Source organism: Sebastes umbrosus, chromosome 3 (genome assembly GCF_015220745.1).
Source record: "Sebastes umbrosus isolate fSebUmb1 chromosome 3, fSebUmb1.pri, whole genome shotgun sequence".
Classification (NCBI taxonomy): domain Eukaryota; kingdom Metazoa; phylum Chordata; class Actinopteri; order Perciformes; family Sebastidae; genus Sebastes; species Sebastes umbrosus.
This window is the reverse complement of record NC_051271.1, coordinates 3,520,613-3,533,738: the sequence shown is the minus strand read 5'-3', so window position 1 is coordinate 3,533,738 and position 13,126 is coordinate 3,520,613. Positions and strand designations below refer to the sequence as shown.

Sequence of the window (13,126 nt, the reverse complement as noted above, 5' to 3'; positions counted from 1 at the left end):
ATTGTATCACCCACATTAGTTGAATCTAAGTACTCAAAATGTAAACACTTAAAAAAAAAAACGCAGACCAATGATTCATATCTTTATCAGCATTTTCTTTATTTTTATTGGTTAAAATCAAACACAACAAAAACATACATTTGTACACAATCTTTTTCTTAAACCTAACCTTGCTTTTTTTTTCTTAACAGATTTCACAAAGGAACATCACACATTTATATGTCTACATGGTTGTACAGTATAAAGTATACATATGAGCATATATACTTTGATAATTTGGTCACATTTTTTGTTGCTGTATTTTTTTTTTTATAGTTAGTATTATTATTCCAAAATAAAAACATCTCCTTACCCTGAAAGCAACATAAAGGGATGAGGCGTGGAAGACCTCACCGTATACCTTATCACAATAACACTCAACGGAACATAGATCTTCTTTCTTTTGTCTTTTATTTTTTTTATACAGAACTAGCATAATGCCCTAAAATAAAGCATAATCTTTTTTCCAAACACTCTAATATACTGAATTATAGATTTACATGTATTTATAGAGAGATAGATATACTTTATTCTTTAAGAAAATGGAGCAATGCATGTTCATAAATACTCAAGATGTTGCCTCATCTCTAGATGTGTTGAAATAAAGAGGAAACGCAACAGATAGATAACCTGTAGTTCTTTAGTGTCTGTAGGCCTGCTGATATGTTTTTTGAATCATTTGGGATGTTCTATAATGAATGTTTTGTTCAGGGTTTTTATGTGCTTAAGGACAAAAATAAGTCAAATTTTGAATTAGCTGTATTTTTGCTCTAAAGATGCTGAAAGAGAACTGTGATACTGTGCATGTTGGGAACTTGTTGCCCTGTGTTCGTCGGATTTCGCTTGGCAGTCAGCACTAAGGCAACAATCGAGGAGAGGGAAACAAGAAAACACACACTGTCCTTCATCCACATAAAAAAATAACAACACAAAGGAGATCTTTCAACCCACGCAAACACACTCCCGTGTTACAGTTGAGGGGATTAGTTGCCAGATATGCCACTGTTGCTTGTTTGTCTATGCTGAGATCCTGTAATGCACTACTACGGAGTTTCGTCAGCAGAAACTTGTGTTTCTTCACGTTAAAAATCCATATGCTGTGTGCTTGCATGTGTGTGTGTGTGTGTGTGTGTGTGTGTGTGTGTGTGTGTGTGTGTGTGTCAACTAACACTGATCGCAGTCATTTTGCTGACTGACAGCAGACCTCAGAGGATGAAGGCAATGTGGTCACAAGCATTGATCTGCTACAGAGTGACCGTTTCTGCAAAACCTTGACCTCACAGTTTTTCCCACAACCCCTTCCCACGGATGTCCTGACCCCGCTTGCTGTTGTTCTACTGCAGACTCACACCTAACTGACATCTTGTCATCAAGATCTGGAAAGTTGCCCACAATTTCTGACCATGAGATCAATTCTGCCTTTTAAGGAAATCAGCCCAATAACTGAAATGTCACGTGTAAACTCCACCAACTTGTCCCCCCAGCTAAATGCATTATGATCCAATTTAGGTCAATATAGCACCAACGCAATACTTTACCCAGAACCCCAAACCACCCAAGACGATGGATTGTTCTGCCACAGCTTGTTTGTTATTTTTCATATTGTTGGGTTATTTATTTTGTTATATACGACACCATATTGTATGTAAAAATAATAATTACGGTGCCAGAGGAAGGGGGGTAATATTCCGAGAAAAAACTCAAAATTTCCGAGATTAGTTTTGCATTCCACTATTTTTCAGAGTTTGTTCCTTGATAATTTGTGATTTTTTTTTCTTGAAAATTTGCCATTTTAATCTCAGAATATTCAAGTATTTTTCTTGTAAATATACGATTTTATAATCTTGCAAATTTGTGACTTTTTTCTCGTAAATCTACCATTTTAATCTCACAGAATATTACATTTTTTTTCTCGGAATTTTTTTTTTTGTAAATTTACCACTTTAATCTCAGGGAATATCCAAATTTTTTACCGTAATAATTTTTTTTTTTTTTTTACCAACCATTCTTTCACACACACACACATATGGGCATTTGGGGCCGGCACCATTATTGTTGGAGGTGCAAACACTGCAGGCGGAGGTGCATGATATGCACTGTAGCGGGGAGCAGCGTGGGTATAGCGTGACGTCACTGTGTGTGAAAGAATGGCCCTAATACGCCGTCGTAGTTATAATCTACTGGAGCTCTTTTAGACCTACATACCTACTACTATATCTACTGGTATTGCATCGATGCTTTATTAACCAAAGCTGTGATCTTTTTTAGTGTGCTGGAAACTATTCAAAATCCACTCTAAATTAGGAACTAAGGGCAACTTCACCCAGATCCTCCCCCCATCCCTCCCTATAGTATATTTCTCCAAAGTATCTCAGTAGTCCTGACGCTGGTAGCCTCCGGTGCCGTCAAAGGCCCCCTCGCTGTTGGCCTGGCCCCCTCCTCCTCCTCCTCCTCCTCCTGGGCTCTCCAGGTCGTCCCCACCGAAGGAGGTGTAAGGGGCTCCGGCTGCGTCCTGGCTGGGGTCCGTGTAGTCCTGGGAGAAGAGGGCCGAGTCGGCCCCCAGCTTGTACCTCTGGAAGCCCAGGAAGGACTGGACCGCCTTGGGGACGGAGGGGTCGGAGATGGAAGACGACAGGAAGAGGCAAAGAGGATGAGCAGATGGGATGAAAGGTGTGGAGAAATGGATATAGATGCAGATGTGTTAGAGCAGAGGTTTGGGGAGAAGAGAGAGAAGGAAACATTGATTAGTTGGCTTGGAAAGCTTGTGAAGCGTATTAGATAGTTTGAGCATTTAGTCAGTCAGAGCAAGTTAGTTCTATAGGCAGCAGTGCAAAAAAAGCTTCACAATGAGAAACACCACCTCAGCATCACTCTACAGCCCGGTGTAGAATATAGGGACCAAGCAATGAAACTGTATCTGTGAACATTATTAAACAGCCGAGGCCCTGCACTGTAAAACACAAATCTCATTTGTGTCGATAATTACAGGTTTCAAGACAACTGGACGAAAGCCAACGATGCCACGAGTACACAGAGCAAACACAGACACTCACAGAGAGAAAGAGAGAAAACCACAGAGTTGATTTAATATCTCAGGGCCGGAAGTTTCATGAGGGTTTTATTTCCTGGTGTGTCTCAGCTCGATCAGATGCTGCAGACAGATCTAATCTAGTTGAAGTCTAGTTTGACTCTTTCAGTCTGATACGCCACTCGGTCTTTTGGTCCATCGGATATTTTGTCTGGTTGGTTGATTGCATAATATGAAAACAAGTCAATAAACCTTCAGAAAAGAAATGTAGTTATTGTTTAATAAAATAATACAACCTACACCCTGAAAATTTCACATTATTTTGTTAATATGGATGTGGAACATTTTAGTATAGTAGTCATAATAAGTAATAAAACTTATTTTTGACCCAATGACATTCATCAAGCCGTAAAAATCCTATACATATGCAATAAAAACAGTTTGATACTTCATTTAAATTTTTTTAAAAACTGTCTGTTTACACTGTGAAGTCAATCTAAAATAAACGGAGAAATTAAAAGGAACAGTGTGTAGCATTTAGGGAATAAAATATGTTTTCATTAGTGTATAATCACCTGGAACTAAGAATTGATGTGTTTTCGTCAGCTTAGAATGAGCCGTTTATATGTACACCAAACCACTGGCTCTATAGGGCCTTTCACATTTTTGCGTCGGTCTCATTTTCAGGGCGTCAAATACCAACGCTTTGTCACGGCCGTCGACGTTTGATACCGACGCACAATTCACCCCTTAGAGTCGGTACGAGACGCATCGGGCTTTCCCTTAACTACAATGTAAACTCATCCACGTCAATATTTACGCTCAGGGAAAGTGCGCCGTCAGTGTTGTGACGTGCAAAAAGAGACACACTGGGTGGATGGGTCCAATAAACACAAGGAGTCCACTGTTCGTATCCCGTTCGTCACATTTCAGCTGTTTGTTCATGTCCTAGGTTCACAACATTCAGTTTCATTTTCACTCTACAAACATAGTAGTTTTAAACCCAACCATGTTGTTTTTTCCTAAACCTAACTATAGTGGATTTAATGCCTGAACCTAAGCAAGTGTTTGTTTACTTCATAACATTGAGCACGTGTTTACTGCGACCGAAAAGAGAGACGCCGAGGGGTCTGACAAAGCGCCAGAGATTCAGGTGGTTGCAATCTGCAACCGCACCACTAGATGCCACCAAATCCTGCACACTGCCCTTTAAAGGAATAGTTTGACATTTAAGGAAGTACTTCTTCAGTTTCTGAGAGTTGGACGAGAAGATTGATACCACTTTAAAAATATCTGTCTGTTTAATACGTAGCTGGAGTCAGCAGCTGGTTAGCATATCTTGGCTTAGTTTAGCTCGGCTCAGCATAAAGACTGAAAACAAGGCAACCAGCGAATAAGTTTATTTCTCCAAAATGTTGAACTAAAGCTTGAATGTAACGTCATCAAAACCCAAAAGAAATACAAAACCTTCACAGTTTGAAGCAATGCAGTCTGACGCATTTGAAATCATGCATATGAAAAATGGCCACGTCAATAAAGCACCAATCAATCTGTAAAACTTCATGTTAATGATGAGAACAAGTGGTGGTCTGCTCTGTAAATTAAGACTGCACATGTTTAAAACTTCAGTTGTCCAGAATGTGCACTTGTCACACACCTACAGTAGCTACCTCAGCAACACACTGCGGTAAGACTTTATTTTACAGCTCCGTACATTTCATGATAATTAGGTGATAATTAACAAGTAAGCTATTTGAAATTTCTTTGGAATTACTGCCAAATTACCCTAATATTTACCTCAAAATGTATCGAAAATAACTTTATTATAAACATTATTTAATAATGATATGCTAAAATAGCATATCATTATTAAGGTGGAAAACCAAAACTAATAGAAGACACTTCTGATCAGTCACAAATCTCACCATTGTGTGATTTATTGTCTACACAGATGTAACCTGGTAGCTAATTTAATGATTCAGGGAGTTTTTAAAGAAATTTCAAAGAAGTTATTTGCTAATTATTATATATTTATAAGCAGACATGGAAATAAAGTATATCAATTAACTTTGTATTCTTTTCCTGGAAATTTATTAAATAAATTACCAGCTATTGGGAAATAGTGGAATATAATTATTAAATAAAGTTTATAATGAAGTCATTTTTGATAAATTTTGAGGTAAATATTGGGGTAATTTGGTAGCAATTTGAATTTAAAATAAATTACTTGCTAATTATAACCTTATTACCATGACATCTGCAGACCTGTAAAATGAAGTGTTACCCAAACTGCTTTGAAATGAAGTAAAAACATTCAGTTTACTTCTTTTTCTATAGAAATATCTACATGAATACGTTGTGTTTGTTTCTGTTTGGGAGCTTTTTAATACTTCCAGTGGGCAGGCAGCTTTCATTCCAAAATCGGATTACAGGAATTTCAGTAGGTGTTTAATCTCAGCTGTTGGCGATGTCATTGTTGAGTCGTGTGTACTGAACAACAATTGAACCCACCTGCACATACATTATCATTATAAATGTGCAGGCGACATTTTACTGGCAACAATGACGGTACAATAGTTGCTCTTTAACTGCTGGATCACAAATACACCCATCGGTATTTCATGTCCTTAAACTACAGCCAGCCACAGTGGAACAACAGGAGTGTGTGCAGGAGGACCGGCTGTGGAGGGTTAAGGCGGCGAGACAGAGCAGAGTCAGACAAGAGGCTGATGTGGCTGAGGGGGGAACAGCTTGGTGTATTCCTCTTCAAACGACACATTCTTTAACTTCTCCATAGAGAAGAGAGTCTGAGCGCCCTGTTGGAACAACATCTTATGAGTTCACATATACAAACGCATCCAAACTAAAACCAAAAAAAAGAAGGTGGAGGAACAGGAGTCAAGGCAGACACATTTGCAAAAGCTCATCAAAGAGGAGTTGAATCCATCTCCACCTGATGGCAGCTCATGTCGTGTTATGCTGGTGTGGAGGCCCCTTACCCAGGTGAAGATGGAGAAGAAGGAGAAGGTGATGGCTGCCCGGGCAGCGTCCCCTCCCTCCCTCAGCGGGTTGTCCTCATGCTTGGTCACCTGCCACTGGTTGGCCAAGAAACAGAAACCCACGAACCACATGAAGGACCAGAACGCTGGGAAGAGAGACACGTACAGAGAGGGTGTTAAAATAATGATATATATGCAACGAGACGCCATCTGAGATATAATAACAACATGTTGTGTCAACCCTCTTTTGGATTTAAACCAAGTTAACGCCATAATAACGCAAATTTATTTTAACACCACTAATTGCTTTCACGTATTTGTGATCTTTAGGTTGTAGGGGGGTCAGTTTTAAATCTAGAGTGAAGATATTGGTATCATATGAAACTAAAAAACCTACTGAATCCATTGGTACCAACCATGTCATACTAGTTTGTCGTGAAGGAGGCTAAATAACGCTCCAAACTTACGCTAAATTTTGGTGAGGAAAATCTGGCATGGCCATTTTTCAAAGGGGTCCCTTGACCTCTGACCTCAAAATATGTGAATGTAAATGGGTTCTATGGGTACTCACGAGTCTCCCCTTTATAGACATGCCCACTTTATGATAATCACATGCAGTTTGGTCAGCACACTGACACACTGACAGCAGATGTCTCTTACTAAATGGAACTGGTAGAGGAGCACTTTGACTTTGTGGAAAATGTGGTTATTTGCTTTCTTGAAAGTTAGATGAGAAGATCGATACCTCTCTCTACTGACAGAAGAGAGCATCAACCAAATATGAAACGATTCCTTTAAAAATCAGTAAAGAGAATCAGCTAACACGCTCAGATTTGAGGCCATTCAGTAACGCAGATTTAAACAGATTTCTGTGTAGTATAGTAGAGTAGAAAGCCCTCTAAGGCATTTTCTATTTTTAATTTATGGACTGTCTAAATAAAATACTTTGACTTGATGCTGAAATAGGAAAGGCAAGCCAAGGAAGCTAAACTGCTATAGTTGGAAGTCTAGAACAGGAAATTGCATTGTATATTGTTATGAAGGATTCCCGCCTGGGCCACGCCTCCGTCCCACCTGTGTTTGCGCCGTTGTTGGCCGTAGGTAAGTAGGAGGTTTATAGCTGGGTTAGGAAGCGTGTTTGTTTTATGGTTTGGCGCCACCAGTGGCCCTTCCTTTGATCCATGCCTCTCTTAATTTCTTTCTGTTTTGTACTTTGGAGCAGCAGAAACTCACAGTTCTGTATTTTTGTGTTAAACACAGTGCGCTAAACAATAAACGGCAGTGTTTGCTTGTCTACACTGGCAGTCTTGTTGCTTCCTCTATCCCTTGACATCTACATATATCATCAGCATAACAATGGAGAAGACTGTGGAGGAAGTTATGGATCAGTTGAAAACAACAAGGGACACAGGATTGACCTTTGTGTTACACCATATGTGAAATTAAAAGACAAACAGCTACCTACAACAATTACCCCCCCCCCCCAAAAAAAAAACAGATCAGGTTATGTACTGCTGGAACAAGATATTAAGGGGATTCAAACCGCATCACATCTGCTGCAGTTGGAAGTGTGGGGGCAGTGAGTGAGACAGAAGCTAAAACATCATCAGAAACATCCAGGACCGATCAGGACACGTGTAGCAGCTGTTCCCTTGTTTCAGTAAGGTGCGAAGCATTTCCTATTACAACACAGAGACAGACTGTGTGTGTGTGTGAGTGAATCCCGTCTGTGACAGGACCGGCCTCATTAAGCGACTCAACACTTGACTATCTTGTCATCGTGTGTGAGTTCACTGCAGTAGCAGCGCAGTGGAGGAAGAGGAGGAGGAGGAGGAGAGGAAGTCTCAGACTACACAATGTCTCAGAGGCTTGTTAGCACCAGAAGAGTCCTCTCCTCTCCTCCTTATTATCCCGCTCACACCTCCTCTCCTTTTGTTGTGACGATAACTTAACTACCAATCTCTGAAATGTCATTTTTTTATAGACTGAAAGTGCCCCTATTTTCTCTGAGGGTGGGGTATTATGGGGCTTTTAATCAGCTGGGGAAATCTGTCTAGGAGAAAGAGGAAAAAAAATGTTTTATCTGATACTTTAACTTGGCTGCCTGCCTCAAAACATGCAGTCTGGTAGCACAAGACTGAGGTGAGAGAGTAGAAATGTATGAGTTGTGTAGAGGGCAATGCTGACACACACAGCATGTATGCTGCTGAGTCAACTACCTATAGCTTGCCGCGGTAGTCGGTGTTCCACGGTGGTCGGGCACACAGCGATCACATTAGGTACCCGACGCCCCCAACAGAAAGTCGGACGACGGACGCTACAAATTGAAAGTGAAAGTGTCTGCTCTGTAAGGAGTCTCAGCTCAGAGTAGCAGGAGTCAGATTTCACACACGAGACGAGAGAGAGTTGACAGACAAGACGATGGTGGAGGATTTAGTGTCGAAGCGAAAAGCAAAAGCTCCTATTCGGCAATATTTCTGATTTAAACCCAATGCTATAAAGGAACAATAAAGTTAATGTGGTAATCGCTGCGAGGAGGACAGAGCAGTGTCGGGTGGAAACCTGCGGCCTCGCAGCGAAAGCTCTACCGGAGAGGCCAGACACACAGACACCCGACGGTAAAGATCAAAGTAAGCGCGCTACACATGTTTCCTTGTAAAATGTCAGGTGTAATCGGTAACACCGGTGTTGTCACAAGTTTGTTAACCTGTGGGAACATTTTCCTCACCGTCACATCCCTAATCTCAATGCGTCTTGAGTACGTTCACACCTGTACTTACTGTAGAGAGGTCCACTTGTGATCCGATCACTGAGGACGCCTGTTAATACAAGGTCTGAACAGGGCCTGAGATTCAACTCTTCTTTGTTTGAGAGGGGAGAGGGAGACACACCTGGAGGAGATCTGCTCTCTACTGAGTGCATTTTTCTAGTGGCCTCCTTCGGCCAAGGGCCTTGGAAAGAGGTTATGTTTCTGGCGTTGGTTTGTCTGTCTGTCTGTTAGCAGGATTACTCCAAAAATTTGAGATGGATTTGATTGACATTTTTTGGAAGGGTGGGGTGTGGCACAATGAACAATCCATTAGGTTTTGGTGGCGATCCGGATCATGATCCATGAATTTTTTTTACGGATTCTAATCAGCCTGAGCTTGATGACGCATGGCCCCGTCTCCTTCTGAGAGCAGAGATACGTGTGTGGATGTGTGGCAAGACATCGAGGTGCGGCAGGAGCTGTTGGTCGTCCACGGTGAGAAAGAAAAAAGCGGTAGATGACGGGATGAGAGACATTACGCGGCTGCTGAATGAGAGAGGCATCTGCCGATACGTTACACGGAAACACACCGTGTTAATAATAAGCCGACCACCTCACGGTACCGCCAGCTGAGAGTGGAGATCTGTTTTTAAAGTCAGGCACCTTGTCTGCGCTCTCTGAGTGCCATTCTAGTTTTATTTATGGTTCTGATGCTTCAAACAAAGTGTTTGTCAGGTCACCTGTCTGAAACTTTCTAACATCAGAATTGGAGTCGCTGAAGCATCCATTTTTAGTAGTACGAAAAGCACAGGTGTTACGAATAACACTAATAATGGCTCTGTTCTATTCAAGTGTTCCAGTGAGACGGCATGCACGATGCCAGGAACCTGAAATCAAAGCAGCTCAATGGATTCAGCCGTCATTAATTTAATTATTTACACCTGTGCTTTTCCTACTGTGACAAGTCAAAATATCTTCCGTGAAAAAGGCCTATTGAATCTCTACTGAATCGCTCCCTATCCTCTGTCATCTGCCACTAACTATCTGGTAGCTCTTTAATTAGTAAATCAGGGATGGCTGTTTGTTGGGTTGCAGTACTGCAGTTCAACCCCCTTTTTTTACAGACAAGCTGTTTGGAGATATCGCAAAACCTTATGAGTGAATTTAAATACTGCTAATCTTTGTGTACATTTACATTCCAGAAATCCATTTCTGTAAAACATGGCAGTAAATGCCTTTGGGTGGTACAACAAGCTAGAAAACTGTGAGTGCCTTGTACTAGATTATCTTATTAGCTTTTAAGTGTTATTGCCTCACAAGCTGTTGAGCTCTTTTGTGAATCTGTTTTCAAAAAGCTATTCGACTTGAAGTTATTTGTTCCAGGTTCATTTGCATTAATTCCTCCAACACTGAGTGTCTTCCTACCGCTGTTCATGCATCCGTCTCTGTGTTTGTGCTACACAGCCAACATTTCTTCTTGCTTTTAAGAAGCTTCACTCTTCATTTTTATTCAAACCGAGATAATCTCATGAATATCTAGGCCGTATTCTAAACCTCATACTATACTGGTTGTACTAGTAGTACTACCTCGCCTACTGTATCCCACAATGCAAAGCACTGGAACGGTACAGGCTACGGTTACAACAACAACAGCCAAAAACGGCTCGTTTTTTTTAATTTTTTTTAAGCCATTTCATCAATAAATTCACTTGTGAAAATGTTTGAGGCGAGAAATCAACTGTGTAGACTTTGAATATTGGCAGTTTTACGATATTACATGGCGAAACGAACATTTGGTCACCGTTTTCGGAGCTTAGAAGCTCCACAAACGCGTGACAGCTAGCTACAGTGCCTGCCGGGGTCGTTACCTCACCAGCCGGGCGGTCACGCTCACAGACCGCTATGAGCTGGCTGGAGCTCTCTAGAAACCGGTCTGTAGATGAGGGGCTTTTATTTCCTTGTTAACGGATAGTTTGTTTAAATATCACAACACAGATGTCCATTATAAATTAACGGGAACTTGTGTTTATCTGTCTTTTTGGAGTTGAAAAGCTCCACAATTGCCCACAGGCGTAGCTCGCTCGCCAACCGGCCGGTGACGCTCACAGAACGGCTACAGAGCAGCAGAGTGGCGAGGGAAAAGGAGAGGGAAAGAGCAGCCTCTGACGGGGCAGAGATATACCTGCTGATACAACCTATTACTCTAATATCTGAAGGGATATCAATCCTTCTTACTTCACTGTGAGCTGTTAGAATAAATAGTTTAAACCTGCAGTATCTTATAGAGTAAACAAGCATAACATAAACAAAAAAATCAAAGTTGTATTTTTCGATAATAATGTAATAGTGGTACGAGTTAGTTTTTTGGTCCAGTGCTTAAAGAGCTGGTTTAAAGGCTAAAGCCTGGCCTAGCATACTGCTAAATACATCGCTTTAACTGTTTCATACTGCCTACTACTGAGGAATGCAGTATGTACTGTGTACTGCGTACTGCGTTCCTCAGTAGTATGTAGTAGGCAGTTTTGAACATAGCTTTAGTCTCTGAGTGAAAAAGATCAGATGACTTTTCTGTTATTGTGGTACTTGGCTGAGGCTTGGTGGTTATTATAACACAGCCCAGTCTATATTTGTGTAGATTAGTTCACTGATAAATGTGTAAAAGTAATCTTTAACTGTACTAAGTAATCTTTAGTATCTTTAGTTTATTGTGACGACTAGATGAAGTGTTTACCTGACAACCCGACGTCAGCCAGCACCGCCTTCTTACGGTCTTTGACGCTGCTGATTTGGGGGAAGTAGACGTCCAGAGCCAGGAAGGCCATGCAGCAGAGGAAGGCCATAGATCCCATGAAGACGCCATAATTACAGGCGTTCTGGTTGCGGTTGAAGATGCAGTACTCCTCCACCTCGTTGGGGCGGTTGATGTAGCCCTCGTTGGCGATGCAGCCGAAGATCACGATGGAGAAGAGCTGCAGAGGAGAAGACGAGAAGAAGGAGGGATGAGACTGTGAGAGACCTGGAGAGATCTGTCTTTCATTAGTTTCACTGTTAAGGGCAACACACACTGGCGGCGTATATAAGACTATAAACCATCGACCTGTTCTCCACTTGCATGTAATTCATAAAAGCCCTTTGCAACCCAAAAGAATCCCACCTGCTGTAGTCAGATGGTATATTTAGACTGACTGAATAAGGAAACACACTTCAGCGTGACGCTCTCAGCCCATAATGTCACGACAACCCTGCAAGGGGAGTTTTATGAATAATCCCTCATGTCTTTTTACAAACAGTTCTGCTCAACACGCCTCTGGGTTTCCTCTTAAAATACAGAGTTTTGACTGCGGAAAAAAATTATCTGCTATTCTGCAATTTAGTGTGACAGCTACTGAACACACAGTGATATGAATAATACATACACCGATCAGCCATAACATTACGACCACTGACAGGTGAGTTGAATAACATGGATTATCTCGTTACCATGGCACCTGGTATGTTAGCTGTCAGTGTGTCAGTGTGCTGACTTGACTATGACTTGCCCCCAAACTGCATGTGATTATCATAAAGTGGACATGTCTGAAACCCATAGAACCCATTTTCATTCGCATATCTGGAGGTCAGAGGTCAAGCTCCTTCCCAACATGCTAGAGTGACATAGTTAGTACCAATAGATTCCTTAGGTTTAGTTTCTAGCTTTAAAACTGAATGTGCGTTAACGTGTTACTACTGTGTTAACTGGGACATACTAAATCTTTTTCTTTCATCATAAATAATTATGGTAGTATGGGTATCAGGGATGCACCGATACCCGATACCAGTATCGGGTATCGGATCCGATACTCGTACTCGCAAAACGGCTCTGATACAACGGCGACGATACCACTTTACAGCAGTGCAACGTTAATCTCTCGTCACCATCTTTCGGGTGCTCATGCTCCACCTCCCCAACAGGCCGGTGGTGCGCCCGACCCCGCTGGGCCGGGATCCCACCTTAGCTGGCGCGCGCCGGCCCTCACTTTCATTGCGCCACAGGGTTTTGCTTGCACCCTCTGACTAACACGTACGTTAGACTCCTTGGTCTGTGTTTCAAGACGGGTCGGGTGGGTTACCGACAACGCCACAGACCCCTGGCGCCTTTTACATGGGCCTCGGCATGACGTGGTTGGGGCGCACTGGGGACAGTCTGCCCCGGTCGACAGTGGCCCGAGCCTTTCAAAGCCAACCTAGAGCCAGTCGTGGCGCACAGCCTTGTATGCGGGACTCCCCAGCCTGCCGCTAGTCGCTCACACCCTCCAGCTGGCTGTTAACGAG

The 13,126-nt window shown here is 42.0% G+C and overlaps 1 protein-coding gene across 3 annotated transcripts in view; it reads right to left on the bottom strand.

The window, feature by feature from the left end:
* Positions 1 to 81: 81 nt before the first annotated feature.
* Positions 82 to 13,126, bottom strand: part of LOC119484696 (synaptogyrin-1-like) — a 32,105-nt gene continuing 19,060 nt past the window's right edge. The window contains exons 2-4 of one of the 3 annotated variants that reach the window (XM_037763724.1): positions 11,547 to 11,784; positions 6,067 to 6,212; positions 82 to 2,638 (exon numbers count right to left, since the gene is read on the bottom strand). In XM_037763724.1, coding sequence (XP_037619652.1) covers positions 2,411 to 2,638; positions 6,067 to 6,212; positions 11,547 to 11,784 — 612 coding nt within the window. In that variant the 3' untranslated portion in view covers positions 82 to 2,410. Of the gene's footprint in view, positions 2,639 to 5,278; positions 5,884 to 6,066; positions 6,213 to 11,546; positions 11,785 to 13,126 lie in introns of those variants that run through there. The other 2 variants (XM_037763722.1, XM_037763725.1) reach the window with 2 other exon arrangements.